The sequence below is a fragment of the Cricetulus griseus genome, chromosome 7 (genome assembly GCF_003668045.3).
Source record: "Cricetulus griseus strain 17A/GY chromosome 7, alternate assembly CriGri-PICRH-1.0, whole genome shotgun sequence".
In the NCBI taxonomy this organism is placed as follows: domain Eukaryota; kingdom Metazoa; phylum Chordata; class Mammalia; order Rodentia; family Cricetidae; genus Cricetulus; species Cricetulus griseus.
The window spans coordinates 13,938,519-13,964,258 of NC_048600.1; the positions used below are offsets into that span (position 1 = coordinate 13,938,519).

Here is a 25,740-nt window from a genome sequence, read left to right on the forward strand (position 1 = left end):
AGTGAGTGCTACAGTCTGTGGTTCATTTGTAGCCACACCCTTCTAAGTCACAGCTTCCAGAATAATCCACAGAGCAAATCAGGCCACTGCATTTCCCTCACGTAATGTCCCCAGGTCATAATGAATATGCAGCTTCCACCCTTGGGCTGGGTGTACATCACACAGCCATAGTGACAGACTTCTGGATTGAGCCATGAAACAAGGTGAGGGAATTGCTTGATACATAAAGAAGGGGTTACAATGAACACACTGGTTGAAAAAGCTTTTCTTTAGAGAACTGTCAGTCTGGATATATCACTCTGACCATGGTGAACCAGACACTGGAAATAAATGTGGTTCTCTATCTTCACCTCCCCTGCATTCCTAATTGTCAACTTTTATGTTTGTTGTATTTGTGTGTGTGTGTGTGTGTGTGTGTGTGTTTGCTGCTAATGTTCTGTTGCTTCATTACACTTGTTTGTTTTATGGGTGTATGTGCACATACCATGGCATGCATACGGAAGTCAGAGGATAACTTGTGGTCCTCACTTCTCTCCCTCCACCATGTGGGTCCCAGGGATTGAACTCGGGTCATCAGGCTTGCAAGAAAGCACTTTTACCCACTGTGCCAGTTCACCGGTCCTTTTCTGCTGTTGTTTGTTCATTTTTCAAGATAGGTCTTGTTGAGCCCAGGCAATTACAGGTACGGATATGGCCAGGTGCCAGGGTCATTTGTAGAATGGAGTGTCATTTAGAAAGAGTCCCTTGGAAAAGGCACTCATTCTCATATTTCTCAAGCATACTGTGCCCATGAGTACAGACTTGCTTGGCTGAAGGTTTCTCTCCACAGAGCTGACTGCTGGCTTGTTCATCAGTGCCTGCTTCTCACTCCATCCTCTCCATCCTTTGAAATTTTTCAGGGTACAGTGGTTGGGTTTAAGTACAGTCATTAAAAGTCTCGTTTTTACTTCCCAAAATGTTCATTCTAAAGAATAAAGTGGCACTTTAATTAAAGGATTATAACTGTCTAAGAGTACTCCAGGTCTTGAACTTAAGTGGCTATCTGGACCAGGTTTAGAAAGCCATGGAGTCCTCCTTGGCTTCTGGCAGCAGCCCAGATTCCAGCCCCAATGCAGAGCAGCTGTCTTCTCTGAGCAGGACCTCTTCTGACCCACATAGCACTCGGCTCTGCCATCTCGGAACCCTTCCCCCAGGGGTAGGGAGAGCAGACTGCCATGGTGATGGGCATCATGTAGGTCACACATGCACAAGACTAGGACTCTAGAAAGAGCCACCCTGCCCTTCAAACCACTTGTTGGGGAGAAAGCCCCCGGGATGCTTCAGGCTACACCAGGCAGAATGACCCCTTCCCCACCTCCAATTCATCTGCTTGATGGCATGTCACCAGCAATTTAGCACTCATCACAGTCTCTTCCAAAATATGTTGAGGCTCGGGTCTTTTTTGAAAGAAGGACTCTTTCTAGATGACATCCCGTTCTGCAAATGATGCTGTCACCTAAGCCACAGCCACAGCTGCAATGGCCCTGCTGCCTTTCCCCCAAGTGTTCCTTTTGGTCACAATGGATTCGTGTCCAGAGAGGTCCAGATCATAGAGACAGCTCAGCCAGGACAGTGACTCTCCTGCTGGCCTGGGGACATGAACTTCAAGCTTCAGTCTCTATTGCTCCACATACTGTGGAACACGGAGATGTTTTCTCATCTCTGAGCTTCAGCTCTTCATGGGCTGAATAAAGAGACATATACATGCCCTTCACAATTGCCAGCAGGACATGCATAAACATGAGGAAAGCCACTGGCCCACAATTCTTGTTCAAGAGTTGTAACTCTTTTTGGCCATTTGATTGTATATGTGATTTACTTCCCTTTAATGTAGCTCAGTGATAGAGTCATGCAAGGCCCAGGTTTAATTCCTGCCAGTGGAGTATGATGGCATATGCCTTTCATCCCAGCATTGGGAGGCCAAGGCAGGAGGAGTTCAAGGCCAGCCTAGGCTAAACAGCAAGTTTCAAGCCAGCCTGGGTTATATGAGAACTTGTCTCAAAAAAAGGTAGAGGTTTGGGGGTGGGTCGTGTCTAAGGAGATAAAGCCTACCACCAGATCTGATGATCTCAGTCCCATTTCTAGGACCCATATGGTAGAAAAAGAGAGTCAATGCCCGAAAGTTGTCCTCTGATCTCCACCCATGAACCATGGAACATGCATATCTCCACATACTCTCTCTAATTAATAAGCAAATAAATACGTATAATTTTTTTAAAAAAATTAACTTCTAACAAAACCAAAATCTAAAAATTAAATAAAGTCCCAGATAGGCTAATTCTGTACCCCAGCAAATACCTTTTGAAATGAGGTCATCCTCATGTCTATTTGATGCTTAGAGTCAATAGTTAAAACCACAGAAATGGGGATATAACTCAGTGGATAATATGCTTGTTGTTCATGACAACCCGTCTGTAATCCCAACACTCTGGAGGAGAAGGAGATGGGGATCCATTGAGCAAGCTGGAAAACTAGACTAGCCTGGTCATTGAGCTCTAGGTTCAGCAAGGAACCCTGTCTTAGTAAAGTAGAGGACAATTGAGAAAGCCAGCTAGTGTCAACCTCTGGCCTCTGTATGTATGTGCACACCTGTGTACTCACACAGACGTGAACATGCACACCACACGTGACACAAAAAGAGATTACTAGCTGAGAGACTGAGAACAGAGAAGATACTTGAGCCAGATGATGATAACTCCAAAGACAGCAGCTGTCCTTTATAGGGTCTCTTCCTTTCCCTCCATTTTAAAACCCTTGATACCAGGGAAAACAGACAAACCAGGGCAGCCCACCTCTTTTACCTGTTTCTAGTGTATCAATAAACATATCCGTGACTTGACAACACCCACCCACATAGCTCACTCTGTATCTGGATTAAGCAGGTCAGGTTTTGGGAATGAGAATGATCCCCCAATCCCAGGTAGAGGGGTTCAAGGTGTTCAAGCCATCACAAGAACAGAAAGATTTTCTACAGCCTCACAATGTACAGCCTGCAGAGCAAGGATCTGGGGGTCTTAGACATAATCCCCAAGCTTCTGCAAGCCAAGGCTGACCCAATGTCAGTGGGCTTGGCTGGAAGCAGATTAGGAATGGGACTGTACCTACCCCCACAGGAGCCCGCAGCACGGCAGTCACACCCAGGAGGAGGAGAATGGGAAATGCAGAGAGTCAGGTGTCCCTCTTATACAATATGGATGGGGTAATGGAATACTGCACTTACCCCCCACGGATCCTACTCCTGGTCTTTCCTGGCTTGGGGGACCTCAGGCTCGGCTGCCGGGACATCACTGAAGGGCTGTGGGAACCCCTGCCCCCTTCCCTCAACCCCACTGACGACAAGGCCCTTTGCCTCAGCACACAGCCATACAACACCAGAGGAAGAGGTAGGAACTATGGGGTCTGCCATGAGTTCTAGGGGCTAGTTCTAGGTGGTGGTCTGGAGTAGGAAGGCATAGGCAGGAGAGCAACTGGATAAGAGAAAGAACCTTTTCACTGGGAACTGTGGAGACTCTCCAGGCACAGAGAATAGAGTAAGACAAAGCAGGCTCTGCGTACCAATGCCACCTGAGACCTGAATAGCTGGCTTCCATGGCTCCCACCTCATCTTCAGCCTCAGTCTGTCCCTCTGAGTCACCCAGACCTATGTATCTGTTCTGATGCTGTCTCTGGGTATCTGGCCTCTTTTCCTGTTAGCTCTAGTTGGGGGAGGGAGGGGTGCATGGACAAGACCACCACTTAGAGGCCTTGCCGATCTCAGAGCTCTGAGAAGACTGGGCCAAGGTCAGGCTGGGAAGCTCAAGACCCAGCCACACTCCAGGCCACTTCCCTGGTCAGCTGGGATCCCCACCTACTCCTCAATAACCCGAAGAAGGTACCAGGGAGGAAGTGTCCTATGTCCTTCAGGGCTCATGGCCCCTAATTTGGAAGGCATCTTAGGCCCAGGTCCTCCACCCACTTTTTCTCTGAGTCCCCCCGGGGACTGTCTCTTGTTTGTGCTCTTCTTGCATGCATTTAATCTCCCCCTCACTCTGGGGGCCCCACTTTTACAGAGCGGGAAGGAGTGTGTTCTCGGCCATGAAACTTGGCAAGACTCGGTCCCACAAAGAGGAGCCCCAAAGACAAGGTAGGCAACGTGATCCTGCCCATCATTCATATAGCTACATCAGCCACTTTGAACTGTAAGCATCCTTTAAACCCGCCCTAGACTGGTCTCAAAGGGCCCTCCTTCCCCACATCCCATTGGCCACTCCCACAGCCACTTGGGCAGGGCTTGAACTCCCATTGGCTGGCCTGGGAAAAGGAAGCATAAGACCTTGGGCCTCCGTCAGGTGGATAGGCTTTTCCCTAAATTGAGTATTTAACTTCACAGGAGCCGAGAGACCTTTTTAATTAGAAGACAGAGTAGCAAGAAAGCCTGTTAGGCTGCACCCGGTAGCTGGCACTGCCAGCAGGCTCGTGTCTATAGAGAGGCCACTGGGCCTGCGGGGCTGGAGTGACCTTCCATTCTTGGTTCCTCCTAAGAAAGGAGGCTGAAATGGTATCTGACAGCTGTTTAAGAGAAGGCAAGGACAGGTGGAAGACAAGGGGGTCCGTGGGGTGAGGAGGGGAGCTATGTGTAGCCAGCATCGGGGCTTTCCTATGTGGCCCATTGGCCCTAGAACTCTTCCCTGACCAGTTTTGGTTGCACCCTTCTTAGACAAAGGGTACAGCTTCCTGCCGAAACCCAAACATACCATGTCTGGATGGCTTTTCCAAATCATTACTTCATCCCATTGGATTCACATACAGGAGTGTGGGCCTGACGTCTGGCCTCCCTGTTAACAGTAGCCATTGCCATGAGATGGACATAGTAAGTCCAGGGTATTTCCTACTTTCTTCCACAAAGGATACTCAGAACTTTAGAAAATGGACTTGAATAAAAGAATTACATCCAGATGAGATTACAGAAGAAAGGAAAACTAGACTTAATGACGATTAAGACATTTTAAGGACTAATGTTAAAGCTGAGCATAGCCGTGTACATCTTTAATTCCAAGACTCAGGAGACAAAGGCAGCTGGGTCTCTGTGAGTTTGAAGCTAACCTTGTCTACACGAAAGCCCAAGCCAGCCTGGGCTACATAGTGAGACTCTGTTATCAGTCAGTCAGAGGACAAGAGATGTATGGGTGGCAGCATTCTAAGCAAGTGAAATTTGACTCTCCTTCCTAGGAGACCATCCCTGGCCCTGCATCTACCCACTTACCCTTCACTTCTTCCCCAGATGAGCCAGCAGTGCTGGAGATGGAGGACCTAGACCACCTGGCCATTCGGCTGGGGAATGGGATGGATCCTGATTCAGTGTCTCTAGCTTCGGTCACCGCTCTCACCAGCAATGTCTCCAACAAGCGGTGAGTGGGCCAGAGGCCTGTAACCCACCTGCCACAGGCTTGTAGGGCAGGACAAACTTGCTGACTTGAAATTTGGGGGCAGAGAAATCAGGGCCCATGAACAGCATTTCCCAAGCCTTGCCCTTTCTTACTGTCCTTGGGTGGCTTATGCCTATCTCCCTGTAGAGACAGAGTCCTTGAGCCCCTGCGAGTACAGGGAAAGCACAGAGCTGACCAGGTCACATGCGACTCTGTTCACCCAATAGCCACCTCTCTATTACTTCTGTCTGCTTAGTCCTCTCTGTTGGTGCCACTGAGGACATCCACCCCTGCCCCCAATTCTCTTGGCAGAATTGAGTATTTAAAGACCACAATTTTGTCTCTCTGGCTTTTCCATCCCTCACACAGTCCCTGACAATACATTCTCCTCCTCAGGTCTAAGCCAGACATTAAAATGGAGCCAAGTGCTGGAAGGCCCATGGATTACCAGGTAGGTGGGTACCCTGATGTCTGGGTCTTACAGATTCGGCTGGAGTGGGGTGTTCCTGCCAGGTGTGCATGGTAGACTCAGAGGTAAGACCCAGGGGAGACATAGAGGGTCACAGACTGAGACTCAGTTAGCTTCTGCCTGGTTTTCCTAGAAATACTAAGGCAGGTGCAAACCCAAGAAGAGTTTGAGATCTCTGCACCCCTCATAGCTCCTTGAAGATTCTGTGTTCATTGCTGAAAATTCTAAGGAAAAGGGAGCCTGGAAAAAAACACATACATATACATACATACATACATACATACGTACACACACACACACACACACACACACACACACACACACACACACACACTCAGTTCAGGGATGAGCTGTTGAAGAATGGTGGATGTGTTTTTAAGTTGTTTCATCTTATTTTAACGCTGGATGTAACATCAATCCTACTATCTCCAGACAGAAAGGAGTAATTTTCCCCCTTCTTTTGTGTCTCTGTACTTTCTTAGATTAGTTATTTGTTTCTAAAACTAAACTTTAAAGGGTCTGACCTGGAGGGTTGTGGGTGTAGCCACAGCACAAGCAGAATCACTGGGGGTGGGGACAGGGGACTGCCGACACGGGCCTCCATGGCCTCCACTTTGCAGGCCCAGACCCTCAGTCTTGGCTTTTCTCCCAGCCTGTGATACAGAGCTGGATGTCTCACATGCTAGATAGAATGGTGTTCAAGCCAGAAACACCTAACTCTTATGTAGAAAGTGAGAAAAAAAGCAAGAGAAAGTGCCTCTCAGAACAGGCCCAAAAACCCACCCTGACTCCAGACGCTCCCCTGAGAGTTAACAGGACTCAGTTATAGGTCAGAAACTGATGTGATTACAACTTTATCTTTGATGCCCATCTCCAAAGCCCTTATGTATGTACAACCCCACCTAACCTTCCTCGGGTAATGGTATAAAGGGCTAGATGGCACCACCTACTTTTCATATGCCTGGCCATGTTTCCCAAGGATTGACCTAGAATCCTTTAATGCTCGCATTGGCTTGTTTCCATCCAGTACCCATTTTCCCTGGTGTTTAAAAAATAGCCCCAAGTTGTGTCACGTGGTGCCACCCTGAAATTTTAGACAACCTCAAGCCTTCAGAGTCCCTTGGAGGTTTGAGAATGTTGCCCCCTGACCTATCAAAACCCAAACACAATGTCCTAAGGCATTAGGGAAGTTCTCTGGAAGACTGATACCTGGGGGACTGCTCCTGTGTGCTGAGACCAGGAAACTCCCAGAGATCCCCAAGCAAATACCATGCACTGACCTGCTATGCAAAAGCACATGAAGTCACTGTTAATGCAATTTACTATTTATATTATTTTCTTCTCTGAGACAGGGTTTCTCTGTGGCTTTGGAGGCTGTCCTGGAACTCACTCTATAGACCAGGCTGGACTCAAACTCACAGAGATCCACCTGCCTCTGCCTCGAGAGTGCTGGGATTAAAGGCGTGCTCCACCAACGCCCAGCCAATTTATTATTTTAAAGGCACCCAGCTAAGAGCTGAATATATGTTTCCATTGAGATGATGTCATTCTTAAAGCCCTATGACTGTAATTGTTAGTGTATTTTTACAGTAAGAACCGAAACCAAGAAAGTTAGGGGCCATGAGTCTCAGGTAAATCAAGGCCAGAGCCAGGTTCAGAGTCACAGCAGTCAGAGCCATTTGTTCTCTGTAGTTGAGGTTTCTGGAGCGTGTTTGTTTCTGGTCCCTCTCAGCTCAACACTTCTTTCTCCCAAACTGCTTCTTGCCAGGGACTTTTACATCTCAAGCCAGATAGTTTTTCCCTCCAAAGTCTTTTAGACCTTTTGAATTGAACCAGTTACCCCATTTCACCTGGCAGCACTGTGTCTCCCGACTGGTCCATTCACAGCTCACCTGCATGTATTTATCCACTGTGTGAGAGGGAGCAAGGAGAATTCAAATGCAAAATATTTTTACTTCTGATAAATACCACATACAAACCAACAATGACGCCGACACTCCTTTGGGGAAGTGGACGGTAATTAATCAGAAAGTCCTCAAAGAACCCATGGCACTAGAGAGACCTGACAGAACTCGGGTCCAGGTGGGATCCTGAGAGTCAGGACCATTGTGAAGGTTAGATAACAGCGGAAGGAGGTCCGTAGGAAGAGACTCCAGTGTGGACAATTTAGAACAGGTGGAACATTAAAATTCTTTCATTTAGTGTCTGAAAGGGAACAAACCACTGCCACCTCCCTGGGAATGTGCACTTTGCAGAATGGGCAGCTGTCCTTATAGCACAGATGCTCATGGGCCTACAGTCTATCCCCTGGTCTCTCTTCCTGACACTGAGGCTTAACATGTCACCTCCAAACAGCTCTCCAGTTTCCAGCATCACTCCATCTCCCAGGCCAGCCCCTCCCCTGCTGTGCTCTACAGCCCTTCCCCATGGCCTCCATGTCTTCATATTGCTCCTCCACTCCAGCCGCCCTGTCACCACTACAGTGATCTGCCTGTCTGATCATGTCATATCTCTGGCTCTGGAGACAAGGGGACACAAAGAATGCTGGGTGTGGGTGGGTGTCCCTATCACCTCCTCTAGCTTGCCCTGACATTCTTGATGCATGCATGAACAGAAGTCCCCAAAGCAGGTCACAAGGCACCATTATTCTTGGGGTCCTGCAGGACATTTGAGTAGGCACTTTTTAGCCAGCATTGTTCCCTGTGGTTGTTTTAGTGAGGGCTCTTGGGAATTCTAACCCTTACCTCAACAGGAGATGGTGGGATAGGCAAAGGTGCCAGCTGGTCATGAGGTCCCACCAGCAGCTCCCTTAGCCCTCTCATTTTTCCTTCTGGAAAAGCTGTGTGTGAGCTAGAAGTTTCTTTGCTTTCCTGCATTTATTTTTCCATTGGCATTGTGGTTTTGGTTTTCTCAACCTTCTGATGACTAGGTGGCCCATCCCCTCCTGACCATGTTGTTACTCTTAATTGCTCAGTGTTAGACACACAACTGAAGCAGAGATTGGGGAGGCTATGGGAGTGGGTACCAGTACCAGGCCCCCCATCTCTGTCTCACACTCCCAGGCTTCCCCTGAGACCATCCTCATCCAGGAATCTCTCTTCCCCATTTCTTCATTCCTTTCTACTGTCTGTTCTCCTCCCCACTTATCCCCCACCCCCGCCATGTTGACTGTGACCTTCTGACCCAGGGTGCTGTTGCTGGCTAAGCTCCATTGCAGAATATGGAAAAATGAATCCTGAAATAGGGAAGGGACCATACAGAGGAGGGGACAAGATGGGGTGCACACATGAAAACCAACCACTCTCTTGGCATGGGGCAGTTAATCTCAGCTTGTATATCTGACCAAAACCATACTTGTCTGTTCCTAGCCCTGAGTTACAGAAAACCTGTTTTTCCAAGGGTAGGGGGAGGCTAGTTGTAGATTAATAGAATTTCTAAACCTTCTGCATAAAATGGTTTCTGGAAGCTAAAACTCTATGCACTGCTGTGCAAAGAATATTCCAGAAGGACTCCTAGTTTTGCTTCACCATCAACTTCTTGGAGCTAAGTTAATTAGCCTTGTTTCCGTTTTGGTTCCCTGAAGAAATGTTGACTATTGCGACTCTTTCAAGCATGGATTCTCGGCGATCAAACTCAGCCCCTCTGGCCTCTCAAGCCCCAGAATAGAAGCGGCTGCTCAAAGAGTTCAAGTGTTCCCTCAGCACGCAGTCGCTCCTGCATTTCTGTGCTTTCTTGGCAGTGGTCTTATTGGTGTTAGGGTTTCTATTTCCCTAGCATCGTTTCTGATGTGTGGATTTTTCTTCGAGCTATTTATAAGACCTTGAAGAACACAGTGGTTGATAATTTTAGTAAGGATTCTTTTTATCTAAAAATGGAAAATAATTCTCCTGAGTAAAATCATATTTAGAAGTTGCATCAAAAGCATAACAACTGAAGTGCCAGAGACCCAGATGAGCGACACAGCTGCTCTTACAGTCAAATTAGCTAGTGGAGAATGCTGAGGGCAGACAGGAGGCGTTAGGTTAAAACACAAGTTCAAGCCTCCTGTGGAGCAATCTGAAGCATCCTGCTAACACAACCCACTCAAGAGATGGCTGCTACCGGAGGGACATTCTGAGAGGCCACGTATGCTGCTGGCTCTCATTTCATGGAGTATTCAGTACTGTGGTGCTTTTGGGTGTGCATCATCTCATTTAACCCTTGCTGGCTCGGGTCTCAGCTGAGAATATGCAGTTCAGTGAGCCCATGGGGTCCCCTGCATCTATTCCTGGCTGTATGTCAGGTTGAGGCTCAGTGCCAAGACCAGCAACCCAAAATCTGTACCTATTTCTATTTTGCCATGGCAACCCTAATGGGAACTGACCATGCCATATCCAAGGCATGAGCTAATGGCTTGAAATGAAGAGTCAGGAAAAATAGCAGTTGCATCAAAAATCACATTCAGTGTTATATATGTACATATAAATACATCTTTTCACATATATGTATCTTTATATACATCCTTTAGCTATGCATATCTTTATATGTATGTGCATATAAAGATATGATGTATCTCTTATGATATTCTAAGCTAAGATATGTAAGTACTAGTTTAAAACCTATAAGCCAGTAGCCCTTTATAGTAAGATCAATGAAGAGTAGGAGTTCATTCCAACCTCACCTGTGCCTGGTCCCAGCAGGTGTCCTCTGAATATTTATTGACAGAACAGACAAACGAAACCAGTTTCAGCAGATCCCAGGGAGCTAGAGGCTGTAGAAGGGCACAGTAGAATGCACACAACATACTCTAACCAAGCCAGAAAGTGAGGCTCCAGCCACTCAAGGAAATTCAACAAAGGGAGAGGGAACTGGGACATTGGAAAGGGCCAAGGGTATGTCAGAGGTCTGTAGCATAAACAAGAAACCCTGGACAGGACCCAAAGCAAGTTCATGGAGACTTGAGCAGCTTGGCCTGTTTCTGAGGGTGAGGCAGGCTGGTGGCCCTCCCACAGCAGAGCCACAGAACTAGGGAGAACTTACAGCCCAGGAATCAACTAGAACTTTTAGGGGGTATAACTTTTTAACATTGTGACACAATATTGCCCACTCCTAAGTTTATAAAGAAACAGTTAAGCTACAAAAGAGTTCATAATGTTTTAGTAGAAGTTTATTATTTGCATTGTGCCTTGTTCATGGCTATCCCTAGCTGCCTGGGGGGGGGGGGCATGCCTGACTGGCTTCAGGAAAACTGATACTGGACCTTTCTTCTGCATGGGTGAGATTGATTGATTGATCAGGGGGATGGCCTGGCAGCAGGATTTGATAATGCTTCTCCCTTGGGCGGTTCTGTAACACTGACCTAGAGGCCACCAGCCCAGATACCTCTTTCAGTACAGACATCCCAGGATCACCCAGCAAATGAGGGGTCATAGTCAACATGGATCCTGGGGACTGACCGCAAGCTGGACTGGCTCCTGAAATTTGTAGTCCTGCTGCCTAATCCCATGCTCTGGGACGACTAGACTCTAAGATGGCAGCTTCATGTAGCCCCCTTTTTCCTTCCCACAGGTCAGCATCACAGTGATTGAGGCTCGGCAGCTGGTGGGCTTGAACATGGACCCTGTGGTGTGTGTGGAGGTGGGCGATGACAAAAAATACACATCTATGAAGGAGTCCACAAACTGCCCTTACTACAATGAGGTCAGTGTCCCCCGTGACCTCAAGGCGGGAAAGGGTCCTACTGACATGGGAACAGGAGCAGCTGGGAGTTGGAAGCACAGTGCCACCAGCCCCCAAGGTCTTGGCCCACACTCTTACAACCCAGCACACTGGCATGCATTGCCACACCCTCTGTACCCACCAGTGTGCACCCCTACAAGCTAACCATGCCTTCTTGAGGGTAGGGTAGCCCATATCAGCCTAGCCTGGGTACCACTGACACCATGAATGAGCCCTTCCAGGTACCAAGTCTCTCCTACATCCATAGGTACATCAGTACCCATCGTAGATGGATACTGTTACACATGCAGAGACTTTATGACTCATGGACCTCACTGGTCAGGTCGCAGGTATCTGCCCTTTCTACTAGGCTGCCTTCTTGGTCACCTGTGCCCCTAAGAGGCCTCGACTTCAGCTGGGAGAAAAAACATGACTGTTGCTTCCTCCACTTGAGACCACACAGAACAGGGAGATAGAGGTACCTTGGAGCCTTAACAGTCTGATCTCCCCATCTTACAGAGGAGATAACAGAGGTCTCAGGTCAGGAAGAGCCTTCCCATCTCCCCCAGGGAGCTGCTGATGGGATGAGGCCCACTTGACTGATGGACCTGATGGACCCCAGAAGGGACCCCACCATGATTGGATTTGGAGAAGCTGGCCAGGCCTTCTTCCCCTGGTGCCTGAGCACATTTCAAGTGTCTAGAAGCCTGGGGATCCCAGGCTCCCTGTCCTAGAGGGAGCACTTGGTCTGTCATCTACCCCAGTGACTTCAGTTAGCAAGAGTGCCAGGCTAGCTCAATTGATGCAACTACATCCTATGCCCTGCAGTGTGGTGGGGAGAACTGATGTCCTTGGGCAGCTGCGGGGCCTCCAGCTGTGCAGTGCAGGACTCAGGAACACTTTTGCATTTCAGCTTAAGCGTGACCAAACTCTTGATTAACCACAGGTTAAAATGTTCCGAGCTAGTGTCTCACTGCCCCCCCCCCCACTCACAGGGCAGAACATCACTGCTCAAGGGCCCTCCAGCCCTGGGTGGAATCAGGATATATAAGCTGGACATCTCTGATCTTATACTAGGAGACATTCCTGACTGGAAAGCCTCCGCTCTAGATAAGAGTCCACGTTTCTGTGACGACTATGGAGACGAGTCCCAGTGGTTCTTGGGTTATTTGATAGTGGTGGAGCCACATTTAGCTGACTTGGAAGTTCACCTAGCATCAGGCCCACGTATCTCATGTTTCTGTAGATTTGCTTACTTCTTCCAAAATAGCTTTCCAGCTCTGTGGGTCCCTAGCAAACTCCTATTGTCTCTGTCGAGACCCAGATCAATGGCAAGATCATTTGTCTCTTTCCTCTAAACTAGGGTTTCTTAAACTCAGCCATTTGGATATTTTGGAAAATTCTGGATTGAGCTGAGTACTTAGGCTACAAAATGCCAATAAATATTCCCAGGTGTTGGCAAATGTCCCATGGGAATTAAACTCACCCCCAGTTAAGCTCACCCCTCTACACTATGTTGCCATGATTGTTTGCAGTCCCAAGAATGGTCTCTTTCCCTTCTTTTCCTCTTCAGTGAAAAATACTATCATAGGTTTCTATTGCTGTGAAGAGACACCATGACCAAGACATAGCACCTCTTATAAAGAAAACATTTAATTGGGGTGGCTTACAGTTTAGAGGTTTAAGTCCATTATCATCATGGCGGGAAGCATGGCAGCATGCAGGCAGACATGGTACTAGAAAAGTAGCTGAGAATTCTACATCTGGATCAACAGGCAGAAGGAAGAGAGGGTGATACTGGACCTGACTTGGGCTTTTGAAACCCCAAAGACCACCCACAATGACACACACCTCCAACAAGGTCACACGCCACTCCAATAATGCCCTAATTCTTTCAAATAATGCCACTCCCTATGAACCTATGGGGGCCATTCCATTCAAGTCAGCACAAACACCCTTCTAGCCCTGGGGATGCATTGTTTCTGGAAGGTTCTCTAGGAAGCAGGAATCTTCCTTTGGCTGCACTAGAACAGTAGAGGCTGGTAGGAACCCTCAGCTGACTTAGCAGATCTCTAAGCGGTCCCAAGAAAGAATCATGCTCAGAAAACACCAGGATTGTGATTCCAATCAGCCCAGAGCACATGGGGTCTGGCTCCAGCTTATCCAGCTCCTTCTATGTGCCTGGTCCAGTTCTTATGACCTGGCCTGATAGCTCATCAGCATAGCTGGAAGCCTGCCTGGGAAGTGGAGGCTCGAGACTTTTGTCCTCTCATAATAGCCTGGCCACACATGGGCCAACACAAAGCCCAATCTCTGTGTGCACATGTGGACCACCCTGGCCAGCCTGTGACCACTGCTCCTCCCCACACCCAATTATCCACCTATCACCTTTGCCACGGACCCTCCTGCTTCTTCAGCCAAAGGAGCCAACATTGTACCAAGACCCCAACTGTGTCTTTACCTTTCTTGCGGCTCTTTCCTTCTCCCTTGCCCATGTGGCACTTTACAGCAGAATATTGTAAACACAACCAGGACACCTCATGGGTACCCAAGGACGGAACCTGGAGTCTCTCACCTACCATTTAATGGCTTTTCTCCACTTCCAGCTGAATCTCCAGCCATCTCCTACTAACTCCTCCATTCACAGTAAATGTATGCGCTGTCCCCACCCTCTCACCCGCTGTCACAGTCTTCATCTCGTTTCTCCTTCCCCAGGGCTCTCATGACACTCTCCTGCTTCGTGGTCTCTCCAGAACCTTCTTTCTTCCTAGCTTCCTAACTTGCCATGGTTTTCTCATCCGACCAAGTCTGCTGCCTCTTAGAGCTCGGAGTCCTGCCCTGAGCAGGCTTCTCCTCTTGTACTTCTCTCGGGTGTCCCCTCCATTCCCACAGCTCTGTCATCATCCTCATGCTGATGGTTCATTCCAAATCGAGACTCCAGAGCTGAAGACCCTACACCAGCCAGCACCCCGAGACTTATCGGCCATGCACACCAGTTAACGTTTATTGTGCCCTTACCAAGTGCACAACCGAGTTCTGTCATTTTTGACTTTACAACCACACCTCCCTGCTTCTGTGCAGTAGGACAGCATGGTGGCCTAATATCATTATCCCCCTAGCACAAGGGTAAACCGAGTCTCAGAAAAGGAAGTGACAGATCCAGCAATAACAGCTGCATGTCTCTGGCTTTATAGACAGCATTTCTGCCCACAGTGATTAAGTGTTAGCTGTAAAATAGGGGTGTGGACATCAATTACCATGTCACAGAGTCAGCAGGCTATTGACTAGGACTTTTGATGACAGCAAGAAATACCTGCTCTCAGGACACTTGCTATATCCAAAGCCCCCTGGTAATATTGCCTTCTCTGAGGACATGCCAAAGAACATGTGCATAAGTCTATACAACTAGAAAAGGGCTGAGAGCCCAGATTTCCTGGCCCCTTGGTCAGGACTCTTCCACACACAGCACATAACCGAGGACTGCTCAACTTTTTGACATTGTAGCATGATGTCATCTACAAAAATGGTAGGCAGCATGAACATGGGTAGTAAGTAGACTGTTCCAGCCCCTTGTAGTAGAGCACCTAACCTAGGAGATGGGACCCTACTTGTCACCCACTCAGACTCTCAGAACCCAGTGGGTCAGCGCTACTGCTCATGTGAGCTTTGAGAAGCGTCGGGAAATGGTGGGATACAGGCAGGAACTGCCAGGAGGGAGGGACCCACAGTGACATCACTCTGGGTCCTTCCCCCCCTCCAGTATTTTGTCTTCGACTTCCATGTCTCTCCTGACGTCATGTTTGACAAGATCATCAAGATCTCGGTGAGTGGGGAGCAGCTGCCACCAGCAGGACCTATGTTGGGATCTCCGCACAGCCCTGTCACATGCTGTTCATAGCACAGCAGTCCTGTGCCTGGACACACAGATAGTGGCCCCCTCTTACACCTTCATCTGGTTCCCTTTATAGAGTGTGAAACCTACTCACCCATACATAATAGGGGGAGGGGGAACACAATGTAGCGGGGAGGGGCTGCTGCTGGCCTTCAGCAAACCAGCCCTGTCCCCTGCCAAATACCTTACTATGAAATGTAGGCCCCGAGAAAGAGTTAACACTATCATCAGTGGCCCCTGCCCCTGCAAGCTTCTCCCCACCCAGTGTGATGGGCTGGTGGTTTTGTCCCAAAGGTAATTCATTCTAAAAACCTGCTTCGAAGCGGCACCCTGGTGGGCTCCTTCAAAATGGATGTGGGGACAGTGTACTCCCAGCCTGGTGAGTAACCCCATAAGAATGGATGGGTGCATGCATTTCCAGAAGCAACATATGCCAATATAGCAGGTCCTTTCTGCTATATTGGTTCCTAACTCGTCCATCAAGGGGCATAGACACATTTGTATGCAGCCATGGGGATGACAGTGAAGTGGTGTGCACTCTACACACAGATGTACAGGCCACGTGCACTATGTCTGATAGGTGTTTGGTCACTATGGGAGCAAGGGATCTGGGCATAGTAGTGCAGAAAGGCAGTTTAAATATATGTGGCACATGAGAGCATCACTTCTATGTTATTTGAGAACAGTTACACCAAGGACAATAAGAGGCCTGGGAGGGGCCATGCCCACCCACTGCCTCTGGCTGGCACCTGCTGAGCAGAAAGAAAAAAAAAAAACTGCCATCCTTACAAAATCCCTGTCACCCCTTCTGGCAGTTAAGAGACGTGAGCCTGCTGGGCAGTGGTGACACACACAATCCCAGCACTCGGGAGTCGGAGGCAGAGGCAGGGGGATCTCTGTGAGGTCGAGGCCAGCCTGGTCTACAGAGCAAGTTACAGGATAGCCAAGGCTACATAGAGAAACCCTGTATTTAAAACAAACAAACAAACAAACAAAGAGAGGCCTGAGGCTCTCAGATGTGCCAGGGTTTGGCCCAGCCAATCAGCTAGTTATGCGGATACCAGGGCATATGTTTCAGAGCACCCATCAAGTCACACTGTCCAATCTAAATGTGACAATTGAGGGCAAGTGTAATACAGCAATTCTGGGGGACTCTGAGCTCTTTTCACAAGGGACCCAGGACCCCTAAGGAACAGTCATGGTGGGAGGTGCTATTTCTGATTAATCATTCCACAGGTACCTGATGAGGCATGTGACTATATGCTGTGACTATATGTTTCTCTTATTGGTTGATGAGTAAAACTGTTTCAGCTAATGACTTAGGCTTCTTATTGGCTAGCTTTCTCTTAATTATTAACCCATTTCTATTAATCTGTGTATCACCACATGGCCTAGGCTTACTGGTGGTGATGCCCTCGAATTTTGACTCCCGGGCAGCTACATGGCATCTCCTCGACTCTGCCTACTACCTCTCTCTATCCCTGTTCAGCTTTCCCACCTGCCTTTACTCTGTTAAGCCATTGGCTGAAACAGCTTTATTCATCAACCAATAAGAGAAACTTATAGTCACAGCATTGAGAGGGATATCCCCTATCAGGTACCAATGGCCTGTATGGAGTTGGCAAGGGCACCTCAAGTAATGGTCTAGAAGGCTTGTCACTACATGGTCAGTTTGGGGATATCCATGTCCCTGAAGTCAATAATCACCCTACTAGGCCTTTTGATGGTGACAATACGGTTTCATTCCACATTGTTATATTTAACCCTCACAAAGTAGTTAGACACACAGTAACATCCCTTCCCACTTTACAGAGGTGCCAATGGGGGAGAGACCTTGAAGGTGACACTAACAAGTAGGTGAAACAGTCGGCACTTTCTTGGGGCCTAAAAACACTCAGCTGGCACCTCCTGTAACATGGCTTGCATCAGAAATGTGAATCTAGTGTCTAAGACTATTCACATGAACTCAGAGATCAAAACATTCCAGACATATGCGGCCTTTAAGCATCTAGTCGGCTATCTCTTAAGACAGACAGGTAGACTGGGGGTGTTAGTCAGCTAATGGAGTACTTGCCTGGTATACCGAAAGGGATGAGTTAAAGCCTCAGCACTGTGTAACCCGGGTGTGATGGCACACAACTATAGTTCTAGCCCTTGGGAGGTAAAGGCAGCAGAATCAGAAGTCTAAGGTCATCCTTAGCTATATAGCAAGTTCTCTTACTGGGATTCAAAAAAAGGAAGATTGACAGACCCAAAGTGATGAGGGGACTTACCCTATGTAAGAGGAATTGCTTGATCTCCTGGTACCCAGGCCTCTCCATTGCCCCACACAGGCTTGGGGCCTCCAGGACTCCTGCTATGTTGCGTCCCAGGAAACATATCCAGTCATAGTCTGTAGATTTGAGTGCAGCCTCTGGCATCTCTGGAGATGACCTCCTCTCTAGGCTGAGCATCAGCAGGCCTTCAGCCAAGATAAAGGAGAAGGTGGGAAACTGGTGACTGCATTCTGATTGAGAAAATGCCCTTACAGAAGAGGTTGATAGATACAGACACTGGGTCAGACACATTCCTGCAGGTCTAACTTCTCAATCCATGTAGACACCGTTGTTCCCATCTGACAATAAGGAAACAGACTCTCCAAGCTTTAACTGCTAGTCCAAGACTACTGGAAGAGTAAATGGCAGATAGAACTGAGCCCTAAGCACAGTCTTTCTGTCAGGGTAACCCACTCCCAGACTTACTCTTGTTCCTGGGGAGCCTGCCTGTGAACCTGGTGGCCTCACAGAGGCACTCTTGTCCTTTAAAGTTTGACTTGACCTCACGTACAGAAAATTGCTCACTTCTGCCCTCTGCTGGAGACAGGTTGTAGCCACAGAGGCCAGAGTGACCGTCCTTTTCATAGCCAGCCCTCCTCAGCCACACAGGTGGCGAGAGCTCAAAGCCCTGGAGCTAGCTAAGTTTCCTGTTTTTCCTTCATCTCCAGCTGGCAATTGCAACATCAGTCTAGAAGAAGCTCAGAGGACATAAATGCAGTATGAACCCCACAGGGGTGCCCCTCCCAGATGGTCATCTAGCCAGAAGTAGGAACCACCTGTATTTTAGACAACTGTTTCATGTATGTCAGACCCAAATCTGTCATCTTTATTTTTTGTCACTTATAATCTTCACCCATGTTTCAGGTTTGTCTTCCAATCGCTTTTAGGTTTAAAGGTAAATTTTGTGTTAGCTGAATCCTGTTCTTTCCTTGTTAAATCCCACCCCCACTCCCATTTCATCCAACCACGTACATGCCTAACAATTTACCCATCTATACAAATATCCACTCCTTTGTCCACAGCATAACAGATGCTGCTATCCATTTATCCATAGACCATCTTCCCAGACACCCCCAAGGCCAACAGGCAGCCACCTACTCAGCCCTGCCCATCTCACCAGCCATCTGGTTACCCTTCCTACCTGTATCTGCTCAGAACCATGAGGTTCTGGGGATATATGGCACCCTATTTCTAAGACCACAAGCTCAGCAGAAGGACTCCAGTGGCTCCAAAAACTAAGGCTTCCTGGCCTCCCATCGCACCTGAACCTCACTTGACACTCAGGGCCTTAGCTCTGGACAGCTGGACCAGCTGACCCACACACTCAGGCTGGATCCTGCTGCTTGCCCCAACCTCACACCTCGAGGTCCCCACCAGGGTCAGAACCTTGGAGGACACAAGTGAAAAAAGGAGGGACGTTCTGAGAGCCTGGAGGTTTCGATACCTGCAGGAAACTACTAAGAAGGTACCCCCCACCCACTTTAAAGTCAACCCTGTGGGGCAGATCTTCCTAAAATGCTTCCTTCATTGATACTTTTCTTCACACTGCCCTGTGCCCTAGGGGCACACTGGGGAGGCACACTGCTAATCTGTTCCAGTCTAAACATGGGAACAGACAGTTTTTAGATGTACAGTGAGGTAGGAGGCATGTACATGGGTCCCTAAGGGCTCCAAGAGGTCAGAGGAGGCTGCATGGAAGAGGAGACCTTTGGACGAAATGAGTAGTTTTCCATCTAACCAAGGATAAGTGAGAAGATGAGGACATTTGGAACAGACACAGTGGCCTAGAGTCTGACTTGGTGCAAGCTCAAGAAGCAGTGAGCACTTTTCCTGGACATCCCTGGGGTGGTGGGAACCAAGCAGGGAAGCAGTAGCCGGACTTCCTTGCCAAACCTTTGGGCTTCACCTCAAGACACAGGAAAACTCAGAGGGACTGAAACAGGGGCGGGGGGGGGGGGACATGATGTGGGAGCCTCTGTTTTAGTAAAACCTATCTGGCAGCTATGTGGGACCAACTGTGGCAGGGACCCGAGGAGAGACTGCAGGCTGAGAAACGGACTTGGAAGCAATTTGAAGTCCTGAAAATATGCTCCTAGGTGGGGCCTTGCCCAGCCCTCTGGCTGCGGCGGCCCTCTATCTTCACTGGGTGGGTGCAAGTAGAGCTATGGCCCCAAGTATCCTGGGCCAGTAGCCTTGATGTTGCAAGGCCTAACAGGCACTCAGCTTAGATGTCCCACGATCAGGTCTTGGATAGGGATGGCAGGTGCAATGCTCCTCCTTGCCACTGCAGAACACCAGTTCCATCACAAGTGGGCCATCCTGTCCGACCCCGATGACATCTCTGCCGGGCTGAAGGGCTATGTGAAGTGTGATGTTGCTGTGGTGGGAAAGGGAGACAACATCAAGACACCCCACAAGGCCAACGAGACTGACGAGGATGACATTGAGGGGTGAGGCCCCATCTCCCCAAGACCTGCATACAACTTCCTTCCTTCCCCCAAAAGGAAGCTCCTGAAGTGGCCTGAACCCAGAATTCTTGCCACCATCCCCTTACTTCCATGCTCCATCCTGCCAGTCTTCCTCAGGGCCTGGGACAGTGTGGCCACTGGGGTTAATAGAGGGCAGTGCATTGACACCCAGACTTCCAACTGAGACAGCTGGTGGAAAGAAGAGATGCTGGTAGCTAGAGTCCCACCACTGCAAGAGCCCAGAGGTTCCAGGGGCCTGTACTCAGGACAGCAGACATTGAGTGTGCCAACTGCAGACAGCAGATGCTGGCTGCTAAGAAACACTCTGGGACATTGTCTGGACTCTCAAAATGTGCTGGGGTCCAGAGAGCCTGGTCTCCCATGGGCTTGGGGAGGATACCGGCTCCTGGGAGTGGGAAGAAAGGAGGCACACAGATTTTAAAGTTGATGCCATGATTAGCATCCTCCTTACCATTCGTAAAGCACTCACATAGTATAGCCTATGTGCTGCTGTTCTGAGAAGTGGCTACTATTAATATTATTGCCATCTTAATGCGGAAGAAACTAAATCTTGATGAGATGGGAGGCCTTTCCCAGAATCCTAAATGTGGATAATCCGAGTCTGGGTCCTCTAAGCTATCCTTCACAGATTATGCCAGACCCCAAGGGGAATACTGCTGCTAAATGGTGTGTGTGTGTGTGTGTGTGTGTGTGTGTGTGTGTGTGTGTGTGTGTGACACACACAGGTACAAGCATGCACTTGCTTTGTCTCATCTCCTCCCTGACCTCATCCTCTCCACCTCTCCTCCCATCATACTCCTTGCATGGCTCTCGGTCTAAGGACCTGTGATGCAAAGAGGATTCTCTAAGCCTGGTCCATGGTGGATGTGACTTGCTGCCTGTGCTCACAGGAACTTGCTGCTCCCCGAAGGCGTGCCCCCAGAACGTCAGTGGGCCCGGTTCTACGTGAAAATTTACCGAGCAGAAGGACTGCCCCGGATGAACACAAGCCTCATGGCCAACGTGAAGAAGGCTTTCATTGGTGAGAACAAGGACCTCGTAGACCCCTACGTGCAAGTCTTCTTTGCCGGCCAGAAGGTACTGAAGATAGAAATGCTGAAGGATGGGATGATGGGCTTAGAGTACAGGTGGTGGATGGGAGGAAGGAGCAAACCAGGAGAAATCTGGAACCTCAAGCTGGGAACACATACATACACATACACACACAGCGACTTCATCCCACCAGGGCAAAACGTCGGTGCAGAAGAGCAGTTATGAGCCGCTGTGGAACGAGCAGGTCGTCTTTACAGACCTGTTCCCCCCACTCTGCAAACGCATGAAGGTGCAAATCCGAGACTCCGACAAGGTCAACGACGTGGCCATTGGCACCCACTTTATTGACCTGCGCAAGATTTCCAATGATGGAGACAAAGGTCAGTTGCATAGCGTGCATGTGTCGGGTAAGAGGGGGGCATGAAGGGAAGAGTGAATGAGGCCCTTTCCCTTACTCCACCTCAGACCTCAGCCAGCTAGGGCTTTTAAGGGTCTACATGTAGCCCCTGCCTCAAGGAAAGGGAGAAGGTAATAACACTCAAGACTGCTTGGACCTGGCTGGGTCTAGCAATTAGTTGTATTGCCTTTACACCCCTTTTGCCATTGGCCAAATGAAAATAAGAACTGTCATATGTTACAGTGCACAAGCTCCATACATGTAATCTCCAAGTTTTCATTACTAACTGGTGAGAGCAATAACACCCATCTATGGGCCTGTGGGGACTGACTGTATCCCAGAACCCAGGAACAAGGATACAGTAATACAAGATGCCACTCCTAACCCTCCTCATGCTCCCAGGGAAATTAGAGAGACAAATATGATAGCAAATGATCAGAATAGCAGGCAAAAACAAAACAACAACAAAAAAGCCCACAGTGCAGCTCTGCATCCAGGAAGTGAATCCAGACACCAATAGTAGACCTCTGCTTCAGGAACAAAGAGAGGGTGGTCAAGAGCACCTGTTCAGAGGTGTGGGGCTTCTTCAGGGTGGGTAGGAATATGACATGACAATGGGTGCACAGCCTACTGAACATACTCTAGCCACCCAAACATACATTTTAAATGCCAAATCTTATAAGTGAATTATAATCTCAATTTTAATGCTGTGTTTACAAAACAAACAAAAATGGTTCATGAGGCTCTGAGCTCAATCCCTAAAACCTATTGTTAAAAAAAAAAAGGCAGGATGTGATAGCATTTGCTTGTAATCACAGCACCAAGGATGCAGAAATGATGGATCTCTGGAGAGCTCCCTAAATCCCAGCCAGCCTAGCCAACTTGCCGAGTTCCAAGTTATTGAGAAACCCTGTCTCAAAAAACAAAACAAAAAAAAATTGAAAAAGAACAAGAACAGTACTTGAGGAATGACATCAGAGACTAGCCTCCAAGTACATGTAGTACACCCATACACATACATCATAGATGTGTGCGTGTGTGCACTTGTGCACAGACACACACACACACACACACACACACACACACGTTTTGTTTTGTTTGTTGGTTCATTTGTCTTACCATGTAGACTAGGCTGGCCTTGAACTTACAAAAATCTGCCTACTAGTATTAAAGGAATGTGCCCACATTCAGATTCTGGCAAAGAGAGAGAGAGAGAGAAGAGAGAGAGAGAGAGAGAGAGAGAGAGAGAGAGAGAGAGATTGGGGGAAGGAAAGAAGAAAGGAAGGAAGGAAAGAAAGAAGGAAGGAAGAAGAAAGAAAATATATAAAAGAATAATTAGACTCACATAAGGCAAGAATTACCCCCAACAAATCTTAAGCACAAGAGAAGTGACCGGTGACAGAGATGGAGAACGAGGCTGTTCTCCAGCCCCAGCTCCTGCTCAACCCACCATGGTCACAAGTCCAGGCTGCCGCTTCCTGAAGGAGCTGAGGACCCAAGAATAACCAAGAGAACATAGAGAGGAGGGAAGGTCCCCTAAGCAGGAGAGGCAGGACAGATGTACATCCTACATCCAGAAACAAAATGGAGGAACCATGCTGTGGGTGCGGCAAAGTTCAAAGGTGGTGCCTACAGAAGTGGGAAACGGGAGTCTGGCTTTCTCTCCCACACACCTCACCAAGGCCCCTGCAGAGAATAAGATACCAGGAAGGCAAGCTATATAGGCACAAGTGAGAAAGCTGCCCCATACACGCCTGGCACCCAGTACCATTTAGCTCAGCACCCAGAAGTCCGAAAAGATACCTGCACCCTGGGTGAGCCCTGGATATGACACAGTCTTTCTACCTCTCCCCTCACTACTGCAGGCTTCCTGCCCACGCTCGGCCCAGCCTGGGTGAACATGTACGGCTCCACACGAAACTACACACTGCTGGACGAACACCAGGACCTGAATGAGGGCCTGGGGGAGGGTGTGTCCTTCCGTGCCCGCCTCATGCTGGGACTGGCTGTGGAGATCTTGGACACCTCCAACCCAGAGCTCACCAGCTCCACAGAAGTACAGGTGGAACAGGCCACACCCGTCTCAGAGGTGAGGGCAAGGCTGTGCTGTGTAGGGATTCCTCACTGGATCTCCTCAACAGGCCAGCTGGGTTCTGCTTTTTCCTTATTGTTGCCCTGTCTGCTCAGAGGCCCTCACCTGGCCGTATTACACAGCCTCAGCCCTCATCTTCTGTTGACCTATGCTCTGCACAGAGATCCCATTGTAGCCACCAGCAACCAAGATGGCGACCCACCTCTGCTTCTTTTCTCAGCCTTGGCTACCCTTGTGTCTACAGAACTAGCCATTGTCTCAAGGACAGCTAGGCTGGGGACTGGAGTCCAGACTTCTTAGCCCCAAAGCTGAATAGGACACACCCCAACTGTCAGCCAGAGGCGACCTGTGATGTCAGGAACCTGACTCAGACCTGTTGTCCCACTAAAGCTCAGTGTAGGTTTTAACTGCCTCCCCACAGAGCTGCACGGGAAGAATGGAAGAATTTTTTCTATTTGGAGCCTTCCTGGAAGCCTCGATGATTGACCGGAAAAATGGGGACAAACCAATTACCTTTGAAGTGACCATAGGTGAGTGCTGCTGGGATCATAGGGCGGGTGTCAGGCTTCTGGGTTGTCACTGTTGGCCCTGTGCTCTAGGCTACAAAGAGTGGGGTCTTACTTAGGGTTTCTGTTGCTGTGACAAAATGTCGTGACCATAAAGCAAGCTGGGGAGGAAAGGGTTAACTTGGCTTATACTTCAGCATTGCTGTTCATATTGGAAATCAGGACAGGAACTCAAACAGGGAAGGATCCTAGAGACAGGAGCTGATGCAGAGGCCATGGAGGGGTGCTGTTTACTGTCTCGTTCAGCTGCTTTCTTATAGAACCCAGGCCCACCAGCCCAGGGATGGCACCACCTACAATGGGCTGGGCCCTCTCCTGTTTATCACTAACTGAGAAAATGCCTTACAGCTGGATCTCATGGAGGCATTTCTTCAACTGAGGCTCCTTCCTCTCTGATGGCTCTAACTTGTGTCAAGTTGACACACACAACCAGACAGTACAGTGAGCAACACTGATATGTTTTGCTGAGTGACCTCAAATGCCCTCAAAGCATTTTGAAATTGAAAAACATTCTTGAAAGTGTACTTGACTGTAAGAGAGGTCAACCATCACTCCAAAGGGCCAGACTGGGACTAGAACATTAGGAAAGAGGAGAAGGAGCCCCACCCTCAGCAGTGGAGGAGACAGAGGAGAAATCTAGACTACGTTCTGAGTTGGGCACAGCCATCATCAGACCTTATGGGTGACATGGGACCTTTCCCTGGATGGTGTTGTCTGAGTTCTTTCTCTCTCCAAGAGAAATGCATGGACTGGACTAAGGGGGTGGGGTGAGTGATGGAAAGGACTGTAGACCTCTTACGTGCCACTCTTTGTCCAGGAAACTACGGCAACGAAGTTGATGGCATGTCACGACCCCAGCGGCCTCGGCCCCGGAAGGAGCCTGGGGATGAAGAAGAAGTAGACCTGATTCAGAACTCCAGTGATGATGAGGGTGATGAAGGGGGGGACCTGGCCTCGGTGTCTTCCACCCCACCTATGCGGCCCCAGATCACAGACAGGTGGGCCCTGCCACTCGCCCCAGCCTCCAGTGGCGTTGGCCCTCGCCTCCCAGGGCCCTAGACTTCAACCTCCCTCTGTCTCCCACCCCAGAAACTACTTTCACCTGCCCTACCTGGAGCGCAAGCCCTGCATCTACATCAAGAGCTGGTGGCCTGACCAGCGACGACGTCTCTACAATGCAAACATCATGGACCACATAGCTGATAAGCTGGTCAGAGCCAGGCAGGGGTGGTGGGATCTGGAATTATGGGCATGTGTGAGGGCCTCACCTGTAAAACACAGGCTGTTTATCCAGAGGCTGTCTTGAAATAGACAGGGGACCCCAACAGGGTCCCAGAGCCCTGGAGT

The 25,740-nt window shown here is 48.9% G+C and overlaps 1 protein-coding gene across 1 annotated transcript in view; it reads left to right on the forward strand.

The window, feature by feature from the left end:
• Nucleotides 1-25,740, forward strand: part of Otof (otoferlin) — a 72,220-nt gene that overhangs the window by 28,722 nt on the left and 17,758 nt on the right. Inside the window, exons 6-18 of the mRNA XM_035447627.1 lie at nt 4,089-4,162; nt 5,300-5,426; nt 5,841-5,895; nt 11,461-11,592; nt 15,371-15,433; nt 15,797-15,881; nt 20,108-20,267; nt 21,197-21,383; nt 21,532-21,718; nt 23,601-23,824; nt 24,249-24,357; nt 25,211-25,391; nt 25,483-25,603. Coding sequence (XP_035303518.1) covers nt 4,089-4,162; nt 5,300-5,426; nt 5,841-5,895; nt 11,461-11,592; nt 15,371-15,433; nt 15,797-15,881; nt 20,108-20,267; nt 21,197-21,383; nt 21,532-21,718; nt 23,601-23,824; nt 24,249-24,357; nt 25,211-25,391; nt 25,483-25,603 — 1,705 coding nt within the window. The remainder of the gene's footprint in view (nt 1-4,088; nt 4,163-5,299; nt 5,427-5,840; nt 5,896-11,460; nt 11,593-15,370; nt 15,434-15,796; nt 15,882-20,107; nt 20,268-21,196; nt 21,384-21,531; nt 21,719-23,600; nt 23,825-24,248; nt 24,358-25,210; nt 25,392-25,482; nt 25,604-25,740) is intronic.